Source organism: Lepidothrix coronata, unplaced genomic scaffold (genome assembly GCF_001604755.1).
Source record: "Lepidothrix coronata isolate B3197 unplaced genomic scaffold, Lepidothrix_coronata-1.0 Scaffold105, whole genome shotgun sequence".
Taxonomy (NCBI): Eukaryota; Metazoa; Chordata; class Aves; order Passeriformes; family Pipridae; genus Lepidothrix; species Lepidothrix coronata.
In genome coordinates, this window is record NW_016690285.1 from 2584536 (window position 1) to 2603975 (window position 19440).

General features: G+C 48.5%; 1 protein-coding gene across 2 annotated transcripts in view; it reads left to right on the forward strand.

The window, feature by feature from the left end:
* GPD2 (glycerol-3-phosphate dehydrogenase 2) overlaps nucleotides 1-19440 on the forward strand; it is a 49662-nt gene that overhangs the window by 3913 nt on the left and 26309 nt on the right. The window contains exons 1-6 of one of the 2 annotated variants that reach the window (XM_017823795.1): nucleotides 5773-5878; nucleotides 6385-6492; nucleotides 11404-11569; nucleotides 13254-13378; nucleotides 14459-14556; nucleotides 15430-15593. In XM_017823795.1, coding sequence (XP_017679284.1) covers nucleotides 6391-6492; nucleotides 11404-11569; nucleotides 13254-13378; nucleotides 14459-14556; nucleotides 15430-15593 — 655 coding nt within the window. In that variant the 5' untranslated portion in view covers nucleotides 5773-5878; nucleotides 6385-6390. Of the gene's footprint in view, nucleotides 1-5772; nucleotides 5879-6384; nucleotides 6493-11403; nucleotides 11570-13253; nucleotides 13379-14458; nucleotides 14557-15429; nucleotides 15594-19440 lie in introns of those variants that run through there. The other variant, XM_017823794.1, reaches the window with a different exon arrangement.

Consider the following 19440-nt stretch of genomic DNA (forward strand, 5'->3'; position numbering starts at 1 on the left):
GTTGACGTTGGTGTTCCTTTGTACTCCTGTTAGTCCTTAGGTACAGTCCTTGGGATTACAGCCATCCCTGTCTGTAGTATTGCCTCATTCCCAGGAACTTGCTGCTCTCTCTGGGAAGACTGTTGCTGTTGAAATCCCAAGAAGGATTTACACATCGAACCTTTCCCCTCATCATTTGTAAAACTTTTTTTTTTTTTTTTGTAGCAGGGTAATGAAACAGGAGAAAAAGAAGTGGTTAGGTTAAAAATGCAAACAGTGGAAAGAGGAGCCAAAAAAGTTTGTTCCTTGTAGGATGGGAGTGTAGAGCAGTTGTTCTATCATCTAGTGAAGGGTGGGAATATCTTGGTGTCTGAGTACAGAAGGCAGATGAAGTAGTTGGAAACGGTGGGACTAAAAGGAGGAATGAGGATAGGATGCCTATTTTCTGTTTTGTTTTTCCTTTATTTTTGTGCCTGGCAAGTGCTACAACCACTTTTGGGCATGAGAGCTGAGCTGGTTGCCTGCACTGGAACGTGGGAAGGATTTTCCCCATATGGTAAAGTGCTGCTTGGCTTCCACTTGTCAGGGCTGAGTGGCCTGGGGGGATGTTGAGGTTTTGAATTCTGTGTGCAGGAACTTACTAACCTGTGGGGTGGTCAGGGACTGAAAGGGACCACTGACCCAGGGAGCTGTCTGGGTATTGTGGGTTATGATGCTGTGCTTGGTTTGAGAGGTGGTTCTTGGATAATGACTTTAATTACAGGGCCCAAACTTGTGTTGAGAACCTGGAAAACCATCGGGGGCTTTAGGAGAGGATCTGGAGGGTGGACACTGCTGTGCTGCGTTTGGGACCCACCAGAACTCTTCCTTGGATGTGTTGTCCTTCATCAGAGATCTGCCTTGCAGGGGAAGCATCTCCACTTTGGGTTGGTTTAGGCTTTAATCAGTTAGCCTGGCCTGGCATCCTGTGTAACATTAACCACTCCCAGCTTCTCAAAGGTAAATGAGAGACAGCTGGTGGGTGACCAGGTTAAGGGGGTGCTAACTGGGTTATTTTCTGGTTACATCCCTTTTTTCTCATTATTTGGCCTCTTCCTGCCTTGACACACCCTGCAAACTGCCAGTAACAGAACAGTACAGCTTTCAGGGCTGAAGTTACCCACAGTCAGAACTGACTGTGGCTTTACTGCTGCTCTGTCACCATGGCCACCTGCTAAGTAGTCCTTCAAGATGGATGAGAGCTGGATTAGAGGGAGCTGAGGGTAGGACTGCAGCTGTTTGAAGGAGCAGGGCCAGTTCAGGACTCTGCTCAGCCCGGAGGACATCAGCCTGGGCCTTTCATCATCCCAAATTTACCTGAGAGGCTGTGGGAAGGGGAAAGACGGGATTAGATGATGCTCCAATGGCAAGTTATGCAAACTGTAGTGGAGATGATTATAAGTTTTCTATTTTTAAGTCTTGCATTGAGTGACTCACTTTATTAGATGTGTTCGTTGGAGATGGAATGCGAAGCACCCGGATTCCATGGTAATGGCCTCGGAAAGCACAGGGATGTACAACAGAACAGATTGGGTTTCTTCTCTTAGTTTCCCGGGTTCTGTGTCTGATGGTGGCACGCGCTCCTGCGGCGGAGCTCTGCCGCCTGGATCCATCTGTGCCTTCACTGCGGCGAAACCATCCTCTTGCTTTGGGCTGACTCGTGGTTCTGGGGCTGAATTCCCCACCCTACCCTCATTCCTCTCGTTCTTTCCCCCAGCTTTGGCTGTGTGCTGCTCAGATCCAGCCCCGTGTCCTCCTAATTAGGAAGTACCTGAGTACAGAAGTGCTGGCGATGGCGGTGCTTCCCTCTCAGTCAGCTGTTGTCTGGGGTGGGAGTGGGTTACACAACTCCAGATGACAGCCAGCCAACAGTCTGGCAGCTGCCTGGGCCAGGCATTACGGGAAGGAAGGAAGGCAGGCAGGCAGGTCCCTCCCATGGGTCCTGCCTGATGAGGTCCAGCCTGATGAGGGCTGCGCGTGGCCGAGGTTTGGCACGTGGGGTGCTCTGTTCCGAAGCCTCTGCTGACAACAGGTGTTGAAATTTGTTCTTTGAAAACCAGGTTTTTGGGTTTGAACCGTGGGGCTGAAAGTGGAGCAGTGTAAGGAGTGTATTAAAGGATGAAGGGGAGCCCTTGCCTGTGACACAGGAGGCCCGGGGTCTGTTAGCTGGTGAGGTCACCAGGGGCCTTGCTGGGGCAGGGAGCTGGTCACCAGCCTGGATCTGGAGTGGGACACTCCTCTGGAAGTGACTATTGTATGCTGAGCTACTGGTTAAGGAATGCACTGAGGAGGGAGCAGTTCCTACTGCGAGGTGGTTTGTATTATTAACTTTTGTAACTTTTGGAAACTGAAAGTGGGAACTTGTGCTGACAAATCTTCTGTGTAATTTCTATTTCACATAGACTAACTCCCCCTGCCCCTTGGTTTCCTTTCAAGTTTAAAGGCTGTTTCTTGTTATCAGGAACCTTTAGTTCCACTTGAAGCTAATGTCCCTGTGAATCTTTACCAATGCTCAGCTGGTTCCCTGGGAACTGTTCCCCGGGGTTATTGAACTCCTTGGACAGATAACTCTGTGCAATACCCGCTGCTTGTCACATGCCCCTGGCTCCTCCCGTGCCAGTCAAGGGCTCCTGCTCCTGCCACAGCTTGTTCTAGAGCCTGTCAAGAACCTCAGCCCACCCTCCAAGCAAGGGCATGGGTCCAAAGGTGCCATTTATGGCCTCTATCAAAACCAAGAGTCAGGCTAACATGCAGATTTACAGTGTCAGATGGTGCTGACAGCACTAAAACACTGTACCCTGCTTGAGCTGCTTTGAAAGGTGACTCAGAATATTTGTGTGATGGAAAGATGACTTATTTCTGACTGTAGTGCTTCTTATGCTGGTTGCTATTATAATTGCCATTAAAATAAAATTCTGTTGCCGTCACAAGCTATTGATCTCAGCTTAGAAGAGAAGCAGGTTTCAGTAACTGCTCACAGTAAAGGAGGGGTTTGGGAGGGTAGGCTCTTCCCTGGGTACAGCCCTCCTGGGAACGACATGGGCTGCATTCCTTCCCCTTTCATCTGTGCCCTGGTGTGTCCTGCTCAGAGCCAACAGCAGCCTTTCCCAGCAGCCTTTCCCAGCCATCTGGGACAGCGCTGGAGGAAAACCCCACAAGTGTGTGTTTGTAGCCTCTAATTTCCCTCTGGCTTTGTGGCTGCTGAGGCAGCGTTTGATCCATCCTTGTGTTGTGCCATTTCCCATCTGCAGCACTGTTCCTCTCCAGGGGAAGCCACGGGAGATGTTCTGTGCCCCAGCAGAGCCCAGGCCAGCCTGGCACGTCGGTGCCAGAGGACTGTCCGGGCTCTGCAGCCCCTGCTAATGCCCCAAGCTCATCCAGACACATCTGCTCAGACCTCCCAAATATGGGCTCCTGGGTTCCTGGGATGCAATTGAGCTGTTCCAGGTGTAAAAGCCCCGTCTGCAGGTTGGAATGCCTGTCTGGCTTTGCGCTGGAGTGGTTTATGTTAAGCCCTGTTTTCCTTTTTGTCCCTGAATAAGCTTCTCACAGGGATGGTGAGCAAGATTGATGTGGCAATTTGAGCAGCAGGGCTCCTGGGAGAGTTCCTTTCTCTGGAGAATTGCCTGTAATCGGGCTCTCAGCTCTGAGGAGAGCTAATGCCACACGCCCCCGGTGTGGGGTGAGCAGAGGGGAGCCCCTTCCCGAGGGCTGAGGCCAGAGATCCCTCCTGTACAGCCAGCACCCAGCCCCTGTGTGTGTTATAAATGTTACCTGCACGATCACAGTGGCAGAACTGTTCTCTGTGGCACATCCAGTGTCCCTTCAGTGTGGTTAGGGCGGCTGTATCCACAGGGAGAGCAGGGTCAGCTCCTGCTGGGAGCCATCCTGACCCTATTCCCTGTGTGCCGCACCGTGGTCATGCCCAGCGCTCACCATTGGTGTTCCCTGAGTTGCTGTGAACGGGATAAAGGAATTAATTAAATTCTGAAGGCTGGCTGTCCTTTTTTGATATGTACAGGGACAGTTAATGGCCTGAATTGGCAGCAGAGATTGCTGGGTGCTGCCGTACAGCAGAAGGTGTCTGTAACTCAGTATTGGAGTTGATTTCTCCTGATTGATTTCAGGCTGTGCAGAATTGTCCCACAGACAGTTTAGAAATCTACTACACAACTTCGGGGGATTTTTGATTGTTTTTTTCAGTTATATATACAGTGACATTTCTAGTGTGATTGACAATGAGAGAAACTATAGACTCAGGTTGATGCAGTAATATTTTTTAATATAAAACTAAAGGCGAAAAGGTCAAACAGCCACAATACTTCTTCAGTTTTAAAAACTTGGAAGGGGGGTTGTTTTTTTGGTTTTTTGGTTTTTTACAAGTACTGATAAAATGCCTATTAAAAAGGCCCAGTAAAACTCACAGTCCTAAGATAATGATTTTCTTGTTGAAAAAAAAAATACCTTCAGAGTTGTCTAGGAAGCTGCATTTTTTAAAGCAAGCTGGTGTAGACGATGATCACTGGGGCTTTTAGTCAGTGGTTTGTGTACTGTGTGCTGCTCTAATTCCATGAAAGGGTAATGGTGTAACTCTGGCAGGTATGTCCCTGGTTTTCAAAGTGTCAGGAGAGGTCTAAGCAAGGGCACAGGAAGCAGGGATGAGTGCTGGCTGTGCTTACAGGAATGAGGTTAAGGTTTGGGTGGGAAGGGACCTTAAAGCCTATCCAGTCCCATCCACTGCCATGGGCAGGGACACCTTCCACCAGCCCAGGTTGCTCCAAGCCCCGTCCAACCTGGCCTTGGACACCTCCAGGGATCCAGGGGCAGCCACAGCTTCTCTGGGCAACCTGTGCCAGGGCCTCCCCACCCTCCCAGGGAAGGATTCCTTCCCTTGGGACAGTCCATTCTGGGAACATGTCTCTGTGTACGGCATGTGCAGGCACATGAGCAGGTCAGTGAAGTGCCCCTGTTGTGTGTTTGTGTCCTGACAAGCCGCAGGGGAGGCTGCAGNTAAGGTTTGGGTGGGAAGGGACCTTAAAGCCCATCCAGTCCCACCCCCTGCCATGGGCAGGGACACCTTCCACCAGCCCAGGTTGCTCCAAGCCCTGTCCAACCTGGCCTTGGACACCTCCAGGGATCCAGGGGCAGCCACAGCTTCTCTGGGCAACCTGGGCCAGGGCCTGCCCACCCTCCCAGGGAAGGATTCCTTCCTTTGGGACAATCCATTCTGGGAACGTGTCTCTGTGTACGGCATGTGCAGGCACATGAGCAGGTCAGTGAAGTGCCCCTGTTGTGTGTTTGTGTCCTGACAAGCCACAGGGGAGGCTGCAGGACCCCCAGCCCAGCCCTGGGATGGGGAGCTGTCCTGGCCCCCTGCTCCTGCCCCGGAGCTGCTCCTGCCGTGTTGTCAATCCACTGGTGTCCCGCTCTTGGCACGGGGCTGCACACATTGCCCACGTCTGCTTTAAGCTTTATTGGTGCTAAATCTGTTATCTGGGCAGTGCTGGGGCAGGCTGTGCCCTGGACAGAGGTGTGTCCGTGTCCGGAGGGCCCGGAATGCTGACAGGAGTCCCTCTCACGGGATGTGTGTTGTCTCCAACACGACAGGAGCCCCGCGGGCCGGGGAAGATGGAATAGGTTGTGCCTGCTTAAGATTCAGGTCAGTCCCATGCAAATTTTTCATTCAGGATCCGAACACTGGGTCTATTAAGAATTAGCCTGACCCACATAGGGCTGGTTTTAAACCCTCTGGAGCTGGATGATAAAGTGTTGTGCTGCTTTCCAGCCGCTTAGTCTTGTCCCTGTCTGTGCTGCTGCCTCTCGCTGAGGGACCCGCGTCCTGACCAGACACCATTCCGGGGTAGGACGGGCTGTGCTGGTGTGTAATTCCCGGCTGGAAAGCAGGATGGAGTGCTCTTAGGCTAATGGGATTGTAGCAGGAGTTTGATGGGATGGGAGGGTAGCTAAGAGTGATGTTGTGGAGCAGATCCACTGGGGTGTTGGGACAAGGATTTGGTGCCCTGATGGCTGAGGACAGGCTGTTCCTGGTCTGCCTTTGCCATGGTGTTGGAAGTACTCGTCACAGACAGGAGTGTCACTGTGGGGGTGTGTACAAATCTCCTCAGATCTGAATACTCTTGTCATTCAGCTTTCACAGCAAGCACCAGAGCACTCTGGCTTGCCTCTGTCTAGACTTTGTTTAGAAATTATTAATATTGCAATGAAAATCGCTAATTAAGACATTGCTACTCTAAATTTCAACTTGTCACAACATTGTCATTAGTTTCTGCAAATGGTCTCTCCTGTGTAGCCCAGATTCTGACATGGTAAATCTGCTGATTTAATTTTTATCTTCTTTTCTTCCAGTAAAAAATGGCATTTCGGAAGGCAGTGAAAGGAACTGCTCTCATTGGAGGAGGTGCCATAGCAACAGTTTTTGGCCTCTCTCAATTTTCTCAGTATAGAAACAAACACGTAAGTATTAATTATGATTTCTGATAAAATATGAAACTTAAAATCTGTCGGAGCGTATGTCAGGCTCGTAGGAATAGTTTTGTTTGGGGAGGAGTGCCAAGAGCCTCTTGGCTTGGTTTGGCAGGCGCTGATCTTGGCATTAAAGCTGCTTCACTGGCGTGGGTCTGTGACTGGTGGGGAAGTGTGGTGCTTGTAAATCATTTTTCATGCTTAAAAAGTGACCTTTGGGTGCTACTGGGGGTTTTACTTGGTTGCAGGAGGAGTGGAAAGTCCTGATGGAAGTATAAGCGCTGAGTCTGGACAGTATTTTCAAGCTTAGAATGTGGAAGTGAAACCACCAGCACTACCTCTGAACATCTCGGCTCCAAAACAGTGGCAGTGCCACCTCCTGTTCAGTTCATGGGGCTGGAAGCAGTTTGGGGGCAGGATCTGTGCCAAGGCAGTCTGTGGGACGGCTCCTGATGTCCCTGGTGGGCACAGCCCAGGCACTGGTGAGCTCGGGGGTCACTTCAGGGCTGTGCTCGAGGTCACTGTGGCACAGGCAGAGTTCATTCCCTGCAGGCAGGGAAGGTGTTGGAGACCTGCTGGTACAGTCCAGCAGTGGGAGCAGAAAGGTGCAGGAGATTCCAGTGCCAGTCTGTGTGTTGGATCTTGCTGTTGTAGAAAATAGGCTTCCCTGGGATGTCTGCTCCTGACAGCAGGGTCAGCGTGGCCGTGCTCTTTAACTCCCTTCTCCATCACAGACCCACAGACTTGTGCAGGCTGGGAAAGCCCTCTCAGACTGAGTCCAGCCATTCCCCCAGCACTGCCAAGGCCACCACTGACCCCTGTCCCCACATGCCACATCTACATGGCTTTTAAATCCCTCTTCTGGCCCTTTCTGTGGGGAGGAGGAACAGCTGGGAATGAGATGAGTCATTTCTGGGGAGCCTAGCTGGGAAGTGGATAAGCCAGGATCCTTATGGCTTCAGATAGCGTTGCAGAAAATAAACCCCAGCTCTCAAGTGAGGTCCCCATCGGGCTTCCTGCCTTGCTTGGAGCTGATAGTGCTGCTTTGAACTCTCTCTGGAGTCTTTATCCCAGGGTTTCACAGTACTGCCAGAAATGGCAGCTGCAAATTTTAGGAATGTTAAATAAGAGAAGGAGTTGGAAAGGAAGTCACCTGGAGAGCTCACTGTTGCATGTTCAGTATTTCAGAATTCAGGGAATTCCCATTTTTTGGGAATGGATGGCCATTATGAACTTCCAGAGAGTGATTGAACCCCAGGATTTTACTGAATGTCATCTTGATGTCAAAATGACAGAACCACTCGTCCCCATGGTTTCTAAACCTATTGTGTGGGATCAGTCAGAAAAGGATCATTTGGATTTTCAGTGGAGCACTAGGGAGTGTTTGTCCACTGAAAGAGAGGAGTGTTGGCAATTGCTGACGGAGAAGTTGAAGTTGTCCTTGCTGGCTGTGCTGGGAGGAGAGTGGCACAGGTAGCACCCCTAACCTTGGCCATGTATCAAGTGTTTACACCCTGGAAACAAAACACTCCACTGATCCAGGTCTGTCCTGGTTTTCAAGATCCCAACTGATTCTCATCCCAGCTGATTTTCCTGTATGCACACGTGTGCTGACATTTTGGAGCACGTTTCTGCAACTGCAGTTGAATCACAGAATCCCAGAACAGTTTGGATTTGAAGGAACCTTAAAACTCACCTCATCCCACCCCCTGCCATGGCAGGGACACCTTCCACTAGCCCAGTTTGCTCCAAACCCTGTCCAACCTGGCCTTGGACACTTCCAGGGATCCAGAGGCAGCCACAGCTTCTCTGGGCAACCTGTGCCAGGGCCTCCCCACCCTCCCAGCCAGGAATTCCTTCCTTTGAGGCAATCCAGCCTGGGAACATGTCTCTGTGTACAGCATGTGCAGCTGTACCAGCAGTTAGTGACTGGTCTTGGTTGTGTGTTGGGTTTCCTGACCACACCTGGTCCCTGCTGAGCAAAGGGAAGATGGGGACACGTGTTGACATGACAGAACTGTGGCTGGATTTAACTCAGGAGCTGATAGATGGATATTGCACTTTGGTGTCTTTTCCAGTAACCTGATCCCTGGGATAGTCACTGAATTAATAGGCTGGGAAAGCATAGTGCTGTGTGTGAGGGAATAAGCAGGAGTGACACTAATTCAAGCCAAACCTTGTTCAGTGAGCACCCAGGAGTGGAGCTTTCACATGGAATATCCATTCCCTTGTGGAGGTTGGTCAGGCTGGTGCAGCCTCACTGGCTGGAGCTGCAGGTGGTGCAGGGACTGAGGAAACCGGTCCCTACAGAACTGCTTCTGGGTAAAGCAGAAGTGTGTGTAGACTGATATTTTCTGAGTGTTACCACTGTAAATATAAACCTCTTGTTGCCCAGAGAAGCTGTGGCTGCCCCTGGATCCCTGGAAGTGTCCAAGGCCAGGTTGGACGGGGCTTGGAGCAACCTGGGCTGGTGGGAGGTGTCCCTGCCCATGGCAGGGGGTGGGTCTGGATGGGCTTTAAGGTCCCTTCCAACCCAAACCAGTTTGGGTTTGGGCCCGTGATTTGGCCCAAATGCTCAGCCCCTGGAATGCCCAGGGGACACAGTGAGCCTTTGCCAGCTGTTCCACCAGCGCTTCAACACCAGTGGTGGCAGAGAGGTGGAAGTACCAGATCCTCTTGCTTCCTGACTGAATTGATGGGGTGTTCTGGGATGTACCAAGTTGAGCTGGCAAACACTGATAGCTTTTCTTCCCCTCCCTCCTTGTAGTCACCAAGGGGAAAGGCACTGCTTTGGTGTGGAGTTGTAAGACGTTGTCCTTTCCCAATCCTCTCTTCCCTGTGTGGAAGTGCGTTGTTGGTCAGTGGGAATTGCTCAGCAAGGTGAATCCAATAGTGAGATAATATGATAATGCATTGGGGGCTGCTTAGGGGAGTTTTAATTACTTGATTTTTTTTGTTTAAGAGAATAAGGATGATGAATTTGACTCTGCAAACCTACCTGGAGATTTACAGTAGCAAATTAACAAGAGCACTGGCTTATGGATTACTAGATCACTTTATAACTTGATGATTAAATTCAAACTGCCAAACTAAATTCCTCTCACTAAGAGTGTAATCAAAACCATTCAGGGAACTCTTGCCTGAGAAATTGTAGATATAAACAGCAATTGCTTATTTCAGTAAACACACTTGTTCACTGCCAAACTAATCACGTTACTGCAGATGGAATCCCTGTGTGCAGCTTTTCTTCACTCCCCCATTTAATTGACAGCAAGATGCATCATATCTATATCAATTCCTGGTGCTAATCACTCTGCTTATATTCCAGAGCTAATCTCCAGACTCTGGCAATACCAGGGGCTGGATGCTGGGGACTCTGCTCTGGTTCTGCTTTGAGCCATTTGTTGTAAAAAATGTGTTTAAAATCAAACCAAAACATAGAGTCAAACCCGACTGACACCAGTACTTCTTGTACTCTGAGTTTGGCTTTTCTGGTGTTCTCTTATTTTCCTGAAGTTATACACCTGGAATATTGTCTGGAAACCCAGTGCAAAGCTAGTTGGGAGGTGGGGATTTTGCCTTCTCTAAAGGTCACCAACTGAGCTTGGCCAGCCAAAAGTTGTGTGAGACTGAGCCACAGGTGGTTTTAGTCTTCCCAGTGTCCTGCTGGTCAGTGCTGTCTGGGAGTCGCAGGGTGGTGTTTAGGGAAGCTGGGAAGTTGGCAGCAGCTGCCTGGCTGCACTCACTGGGATGACCCAGCACTGCTGCAGCAGCAGCTCACCCAGGGGGAGCAGGAGCCAACTTTGGCTCTGCAATCAGAGCATGTTTGGGTGTTCAGCAGGAAAATTTAGATGTGCTTCAAGTCCTGTCCCCTTTTGGGAGGGGAAGCTCTGAGAGCCGTGGCTGGAGGCTCACAGCAAACCTCTGTGGAGCACAGGGCAGAGGGATGTCTTAGAGCCACCAAGGAAGGAGTGGAGACAGGAATGGCTGGATCCTCTCACTGTCTCCATCCTTGTGTCCATGACTCCCTGGAAAAACAGGTACTGGAACTGTATCACTGTTCCGTACTTTATAGAGGTTGTGGACTCCTCATCCCTGGATGGACCCCTCTGAGATGTAAAATCAGGTTGCCCAGTGAAGCTGTGGCCACCCCTGAATCCCTGGAAGTGTCCAAGGCCAAGTTGGACAGGGCTTGGAGCAATCTGGGCTAGTGGAAGGTGTCCCTGCCCATGGCAGGGGGTGGAACAGGATGGGCTTTGAGATCCCTTCCAACCCAAACCACCCTGGGATTCTGTGATATGTTTCTACAATACTCTGTGGGATATAAAAGCTTTTAGCACTGCTGGAGAGGCCAGGGCAGGGGAGAGAGCAGGGCAGGAGGCAGCAATAGGTGGGAATGGGAAGAATTGCATGGCCAAGTGAATAACATGGCAGCTGAATTTCTTTGAAGCACCCGAAGTCTGTCCCTCACCCCGTGATCTTTGCCAGCAGCCACATGTTGTTGTGTAAACACGGGAGGGAGAGCGAGGGGAGACTAATGGGGAGGCTCATCAGGATTCACCTCCCTGCTTCCCTGCTCCGCTGTCTGTGTGTGCCTGGAGCGCCGGGAGCTCGGCTCTGTTTGAGGGCTGAGCTGGCTTTAAACAGCTCCTAATGAGGAGACCTTTGTTCCCAGCGTTTGCAGTCGAGCCTGGGCACAGGGGGGTGAGCACTTAATGCAGCTCAGGTGAGGCTGTGCCCCAGGAGGGCTGGGCTGGGGGAAGGATGGCAACCCATGGCAGCCACAAGCACTGTGTTTGGGAAAAAACAGGGGTCATGCTGGGAATTGCCAAACTTAGGTTTTCCTAAATCTTAATTTTCCCTTTATTTCCCTTTATCGTGGGCTGTGTTTAATCTTTGCAGGGTGCCTTGGTGGAGGTTCAGGCTGCAGAGGTTGTCCCAGTGAAGAACCATCTCCCCACGAGAGAACAGCAGATTTTGGCCCTGCAAACCAACAGTGAATTTGATGTCATTGTCATAGGAGGAGGAGCAACAGGCTGTGGCTGTGCTCTGGATGCAGCCACCAGAGGTAAGGGCCTGGAAGTTCAGTTGCAGGCTTATTCTTTATAATAAACTTATAAGACTGGCTTTTCAAATCTCCTCGAAGGTAGAGGAGGTGTGCCCTGAATGCTGGTTATACAACTGCTGCTCTCAGGAGGTACAGGGAACTTGAAGAAGGTCCATACAGCAGATCCCTGCTCCCATTGCCCCACCCTGGGGCATTAGCTGGTAACTGGTTTCAGAGGCTCCCAGGAACAGCAGGGTTGATGTTAACTTTTTGTGGAGCCTTAGCTTGGGGAAAGGGCGAGGGAAGGTGAGTTTAAGCAAATGCACTGGAAGTGCCACCAGTGTGCTGTGGCAGAAAAGGCAGCTGTAAAGCAGGTAGAAATTATTACAGTTAATCTCTGTTTATCCTTTTCTTGGATATTCTGATTATGTCAGGAGATTTCTGAGGTGTGAAATATTCCTGGGCATTTGGTTAATGAGTTGCCTCTCGTTGCTGTTCGTTCATGGAACTTGCTCTTTTATTGTGTTTGCTTCACTTAACAACAAATTTGGCTTTTCATGTGTTTGATAAATCTTCACCAAATTTTTTCTGATTGTGTCCATTAATCTTAAGTCACATTTGACAAAAATATATTGCTCTGATCTTTGGAAGTTACTAGTAATAATTAGATTTTTTTAAGGACGGAAAAGTTTTGGGAGACCAATAGATGTTAAAATCCCTGCTGGACACTGCTGAGGCACTTCCAGTGCTGTGTCCAGTTCTGAGCCCCTCATGACAAGAGAGACATTGAGGGGCTGGAGCCAGGGAAGGGAACGGAGCTGGGGAAGGGGCTGGAGCAGCAGGAGGGGCTGAGGGAGCTGGGGGAGCTCAGCCTGGAGCAAAGGAGGCTCAGGGGGGACCTTCTGGCTCTGCAACCCCCTGACAGGAGGGGGGAGCCGGGGGGGGGGTCGGGCTCTGCTCCCAGGGAACAAGGGACAGGAGGAGAGGGAACGGCCTCAGGCTGTGCCAGGGGAGGCTCAGGTGGGACATCAGGAGGAATTTCTCATGGAAAGGGTGGTCAGGCCTTGGCAGGGGCTGCCCAGGGAGGTTTGGAGTGCCCATTCCTGGAGGTGTCCCAGGAAGGCCTGGCCGTGGCACTCAGTGCTCAGGATTCTGTGATAAGCCTGATCAGATATTTCCGGTTGTGTCAGAATTCTGGGTGTGCCCACATTCCCTGGTGAGCTCTCCCTGGAGGTGCCCAGGGCCGCTCTCACCTGGTTTTGGGCACCTCAGGCAAACTGTAAGCAAGCAAAGCTGTCAGTTATCTCCCTCTCTGGAATGCTGTTTAAATTGTTAGTGCAAGAGGTGTAGAGCTCTCTGCTGCAAGGAGTTGGAAGTGTCCATGCAAACCCTCTGTCCCTGCCGTGCATCCAAGCTCTCATTTGCTTGCAGGAGCGTGGCCCCTGTAATGTGCTGTAATGCCTTTCCATTGTGAAATATCCAGCTTTTAATGTGCTTCTGTTTAAGTTCTGGTTTGACTTTTCCCTCAGGAAGGAGGCTAAAATTTTTCATTACAATATAGACAGTGCACTACACGTTGAATACAAATTCATCCATGTACAGAGTAATTTTTCTTGTGATTGTCTCTACCCTAGAGAAGTGTCTTTAATGAATTACATACAAATTGTGTAATTTAAGAAGTTAATTTGGTTTTCTGGTAACACAGGACTAAAAACAGCCCTTCTAGAAAGGTATGATTTCTCATCGGGGACCAGCAGCAGGAGCACTAAATTGATCCATGGTGGGGTGAGGTACCTCCAGAAGGCCATCATGAAGTTGGATTTCGAGCAGGTAATTGTTTGTGCTGGTTGTTAAGCAAGAATTTCTGGTAGACACTTCCCCTGTCCCAGTTAGATCCGGATCTCCTTTTGATTTTTTCCACTCCTTGACTGTTGTGTGCCACAGCCACTGTGCATGGGAAGTGCCTTCTCCTGGGGAGCTTTCCAGGCTGCTGCCTTGGCTCAGCTCTCTGGTGGGCAGTGCAGTGGCCAGGCCTTGTGGATCTGGGGCCAGGAAGGCAGAGACAGGGCTGGTCTCAGAATAAAAAGAGCTTTCTACTTGTCATGGTCAGAATCTGGGGGAGTGGGTCTGTCTGTCCTTGTTCTGGAATGGGGGAAGAAAACATAGTAAAGGAATGATTTAACTTGGAATGAGGAAAAAATATTGTTGTTGAGTGATTTATTTTGTCATAGGGAAAAAGATGGTAAATAAGAGGTGTATTTTGGCAAGGGGAAAGAAAATATGGTAAATGAGTGATTATATATAAATGCTTTTGTGTATTCCTGTGTTGTTGGAAGCCTGGTATTCCTGTTTTGAGGAATTGCATTGTCTTCCCATTGAAACCTCTCAAAGTATGTTTTGGCAGTTGTAGCACTGCTACAGAAATGGTGATTTTCAGGGGAAAATATCTAAACCGTGCAGTTACCCAGATGTAGAAACCAACCTTTTCTGCCAAAGAACAACTTCATGTTGATGTACATTGATTGGTTTGGAGAAGAACCCTTCTGCATTTGCAGCCTGGAGTTAGGGTGGGACTTCACTGTGGGAATCGGCTTGGAAGCTGTGTTGTGGGACAAGTCCAGCCCTCCCGAGTGCCTCCTACCCATTATTAGGGCAATATGGCTTAGTGTGCTTTATGTTCAAATCAGAAATTATCCAGCTGACCTGCCAAGACACCAACATTAAATTACTGAAGCTTAATTTTCTCGGGAATGGTTTTCCTCAACTTTTGAGTTTTCCAGCGGCTCTCGGTGTGCCTTTGGAAGGCAAGTGAGAATGGTGTGAGGTGTTGGCTTTGATGCGGTTCCTTGTTGAGTGTTGCCCGTGGGTTGGAGCCGGGTGGGTGTGGCTGACCTGGCTCTCTGTTTGCAGTACAGGATGGTGAAGGAGGCTCTGGAGGAGCGTGCCCACCTGCTGCAGAGCGCCCCACACCTCTCCGCTCCGCTGCCCATCATGCTGCCCATCTACAAGTAAGCTCTGCTCGGCCATCTCCCCTTTCCCTTGCCTGCTTACAAGCAATCCACGTCCCTGGAGAAGTTCCCAGGTCCCCCTTCCCAAAGCACGTCCCCAAAGCTGTCACAAGCTTGCCCTCCAGCGGGTGAGATGTTGCTGGACTGTAGAAACTTGAAGGTTTCTTAGGCTGCTTTGAGGTGCAGCTCTTCGGGGCCCTTCCAGCACCAGAGTTAGGAGCAGCTGGAAAGAATTCTCATTCCCAGGATGTTGTTTGCTATTCTCTCAGTACACCCTTATCTTCAACACACCCATCACAGTGTTCTCAGCAATGTGGTGTTCAGTCTGTATGGCCACAGGCTGCTTGGGTATGGAGAGAACAGTTTCCTTCTCCTCTGAGGAACAGGGTCTAAGTGCTTTGGGTTAGGTTTTCAGGTCTCAAAGGACAGTTACTCACTGGAACAGGCTACTTAGAGCAGAGAGGTTTTGCTGAATGATCTTAATTTTATTAAGATCCTTCCTGTCTTTATTATTCCTGACTTAGTGGAAGGTGCTAATAAAAGCTGGAGCTCACACAGGTTGGTGATCGACTGCTTTTATGTGGTCCCGAAGTACAAAAAGCCAGTTTAGATCCTAATTCTAGAGCAAAAAAAGCCTTGAATTTGCTTGACTCACTGCAGTGAGCAGCTCTGTTGAAAACAGTAGCAAACAATACCTCAGACTTGAGTTTTTACATTACATTGTGGTACCAGGAGCTTGTGTGAAGGTAGGAGGTAAAACTGGTGTAATACAACACGCTGTTACTCAACAGGCTCTGTGCTACAATAACAGTGTGTGCATGTACCTCTAAATTCTTCATTGTTTTCACCTCACGGGTACTTTTTTCCGTGCAGGTGGTGGCAGCTGCCGTACTACTGGATTGGGATAAAACTCTATGACCTGGTGGCAGGAAGCCAGTGCCTGAAGAGAAGTTACGTCCTCACCAAGTCAAGAGCCTTGGAGCTCTTCCCGATGCTGCGCAAGGACAAGCTGGTTGGAGCTATTGTCTACTACGATGGTACGTTGCCCTCTGTGCTTCCTGTGCTCGTGTCGTGCTGGGTTTGGGGGCAGAAACACGGGTGTGAGGCTGTAGGTCCTGTACATTGAGCCTCTAAAGGGAGGAACAACAGCCTGAAGGATTCAGCTTGCCTCTTGAGCGTGACTTTGGTAGGTAAATTATGTTTTTGTGACAGTAGCGTACTGAAGGTAGGAGAAAATGTATTGGTTTTCTTGGCTAGTGGGTGTAGTGCCGTGTGAAAGTGTTCTGGTGATTCCCTCCAACTTCCCAGCTGGGCATGGTGCTCTGCACTTCTTGGATTGAACACTTCTTCTTGAGGAAGAAGTCAGGAAAATCTGATGGTTCCAGCAATGTCCAATGGGTTGCTGTGGCACTTCCACTGTGCAGACAACTTCTAACCTGGATCTGGATGAGGTGGTTGTGGTTCTCACTCTGGGTGGGATGAGGCCTGGATCAATTAGTTTGTATATCATCAGTAAAATTAGTTGCTCTGCAAAAGGAGCATTTAGTAATTACAATGAAATACTAAAGATTGCCATAAGACATGAATGGTTTCTGTTAAAACCCCTTTAAATAATGGGTTATTTAATTAATAATTAAATAATTAATTAATGATTCTGGAGAGGAAGAGTTCCTAGAAGGTGGACTGGCTCTTCATTGCAGCAGACTGGTGTGCTGGCCCACCAGATTGGTGGTGTTCCTCCTCCTCTTCCACTTCCAGGACAGAAAGTTTGATAAGGCTTCCTTGGAAATGGGGCAAGACAGGTAATATCAGAATATCCTGCCGTGTTCTGGATAAGGCAACAAGCCATGGATTCCTTGCAGGCTTGGAGGATCCCTCCAAAATAAATAACTAAAGTACTGATTTACTTCCCCAGTGGTACCATTCTGGTTAGTTTGTACTTGAAGAAGTGGTTTCTGACCTTTTGGCAGCAGAAAGGCCTTTACACAAGATAGGTTACAAAGGGAGTTCTTTTCCCTTTGTAGAACTGCATTTACACTTCATCAGCTCATCAAAGGGGCTTCTGGCCTGGGAGGGACTCTGGAAACACGCTGGGCTCCAACAGTGCTTGTGAGGCTTCTGGCTAAAGCTGATGTTGGTAATTGCAGGTGTCTCAGACAGAGCCCAGCAGCTGGAAAAAAAAATTAAAAATTCGTATGTATGTGTGGGAATACGTTTGTGCAGGTTCTTGTTTGGGAGTAGGGTGGCATTTAAGGGATGGACTTGATTTTTGCCTGTCTCTGAGGGAGCTGCATCTCATCTGTCTTATTTTTAAGGTCTCGAGGAAATAAGGGGTTTTTGGAAGCAAAATTTGCTGTGGGATTATGTGGTGGGTTTTGTACACTGTACCCTTGTACAGCTGCTGTAGATACAAAGAAGGAATTCAGATTTCTTTATTCCTTATCCTAAGCTCTCCCTTAGCCTGCTCTGAGGGATCCCAGGAGCATGCCAGAAGAATGGAGTGGTTCTCTTAGCTGTAATTACACTCCTCAGAAGAGCACTATAGCTTGAAATCTGTTTATAATCCAGTGAAGTTTTTTATGATTAAATAAGTAATTTGACTGTATCGTGGTTATTTACTACTCCCAACATTCCAAAGATGCACCTTTCAGGATAGCCCTAAAATTAGTCCTCAGGTTTCCTGGATGAATAGTTATTTTGAACAGTGTTGCAATAAATCTAAAGATTGGGCTTTGATGGCAAACACCAGCAGGGCAGGGCTCTGAGTGACTGGGAGATGTCTCTGGAGGTTTTGGTGCCATCCCAACAAAAGAAAACAAACCCAGACTCTAAATATTGGAAATGAAGAAGTGTAAAATATGAAAGAAAAAATATTGTATGTCTTGCCTTATTTTGGTTTCTTTATAGGATACAGCTTAGTTATCCCCAGGTTTAGGCAGAATGTAAAGAACTGGTGTTTTGCAGGGATAAAAAATTGAAAAACCTCTCAAAGCTCCACCAAACCTCAGTTTCCCTGAAGAATAAAGTGGTTTTGAAAGGGGTGAAGTTTGTGTGTTGATAATGCCCATCTGGGTGCTTTGAGGCTGCACCTAATGCAGAAGACTTCCCAACTGAAATGTTAAATCAGTTCTTAACATGCCACATTTCGACTCAGTTTTGCCTGCAGTGCCCCCTCTGCAGGTCAGCCCCTGGGCTCGCTGGACTCGTGTGGGGTTGGAGCACATGAGCTGTTTTATCCTGATCAGTTAACCTGTTCTGGCCACAGGAAATTTGTTTTAAGCCATAGCGTTTCAGCAGGCACCCTTTAGGTCTTGTGAATCATTATGCTTGAATTTTAATGCTACACTTCACACCCTAAATCCAGAGGAATGGAGGACAAAGGGAAAGGGAATTGAACTGAAAGTAGTGAAGGGGGTAATAAATGGAATTAAGCTGCTTTTAGTACTTTCAGAATGATTAGTCATAAAATAGAGCATTAAATAACGACAAAGAAAAAAATACAAGTCTTAAAGTCAGTGATATCTTTGTCTTCTCTGTCCATCCCTTGTCTCTTCCCTAAATAATTAATCAATAAATTGGTCTTGACTGTTTCTGTAACTGCAGTTAAAGGTAGTTTTCTCCTGTTTTCCCGCTTTCCTTTATTCCTGTCCGTCATCCCTTGTCCCTGTGGTTGTTAATTACGGGGCTGTTAACGATCACAGATGTCGATGCCCAGCACCGAAGGGGAGAATTAAAAATCCTGGGTATGTGAGGCAGTGTTTTCTGTGCTCAGGCCCCTGCCCAGCTGTGCCTCAGTGGTGGCCCTGTGCCTTTGCAGGGGGAAGCCCGGGAATGCTCTTTGTGTGGGGCTGTAATTGGTGGTGGGGCCGGTGGCACGTCCAGCCATCCATAATTCATGAGGATGTTGTTCCCAAACGGCGCCGGGGTCGTCTTCATTACATCTTCTAAATTGTTTATACAGGCAAAAAAAAATGGTACATTATAAATGTTGGAAGTACCAGCAAGAGCAAATCACAGCCTTGTCCAGAGGCTATTCCTGCTCTGCCTGAGCATCGGGAAGCCAAAGCATATGTTGGATGTTAGCCGGGGTGTACACAACGTGTCCTATTTATTCAAGGTTTGCTTTGAAGCCACAACTTACAAGTTTGTTTCTTAGGGGGACATGTCAGACTGCATTTAGCATTTGTTGGTATGAGGATACTCCTGAATAGCAAAGAGGCAACATTTTGGGGGGAGAAGGCGGCTGCTATGTGAGCAGGAATCTGTCAGATCCACTTAGGGGGCTCGGGGACAACTGGGGAAGAGGCACAGTGGAGAGGCTGGGCTGGCTCAGGATCAGGTCAGGATTGTTCCAGAGCCCTTTAAAGGGAAGAATTCATCTCCATTTGAATTATATAAAGTTCATTATGGTAAAAACTAGGAGAGCCATTACAGCAGGGATCCAGCTGGCCAGCATGTGTCGGTGTAAGGTGTTCAGCAATTCCAAGTGGCACGGTTTTCTTTAAGATACATTATTTTTCTATTTCTAGGTGCTTGCAGACATTTTTAACATGTTTTTTTCTTGCAAGATGAGCCTTTAGGTGCGTAAGGAAAATTTGTATTCCAGAATCAGTCACGAATTTAAGATTTTAGAACTTTGCTGACCCCGCTCTCTGAATTTCCAGCTATTTCCTGAAAGCAGGAATTAACATATGCTACTTCTTGGACTCCTCTGCCACATCAGGGTATTGGGTTGTTTAATGTCTTGTTCTACAGATTTCCAGTATATTTACTGGGATGTAAGTAGTTGGCTTTTATTTTTTTGCATTCTCAGTAGTTTTGTATACATTCTCTCCTGAAATATTTTAATGTGGAGGTTATTTAAAGGTATAGAAAGCCTTGGCA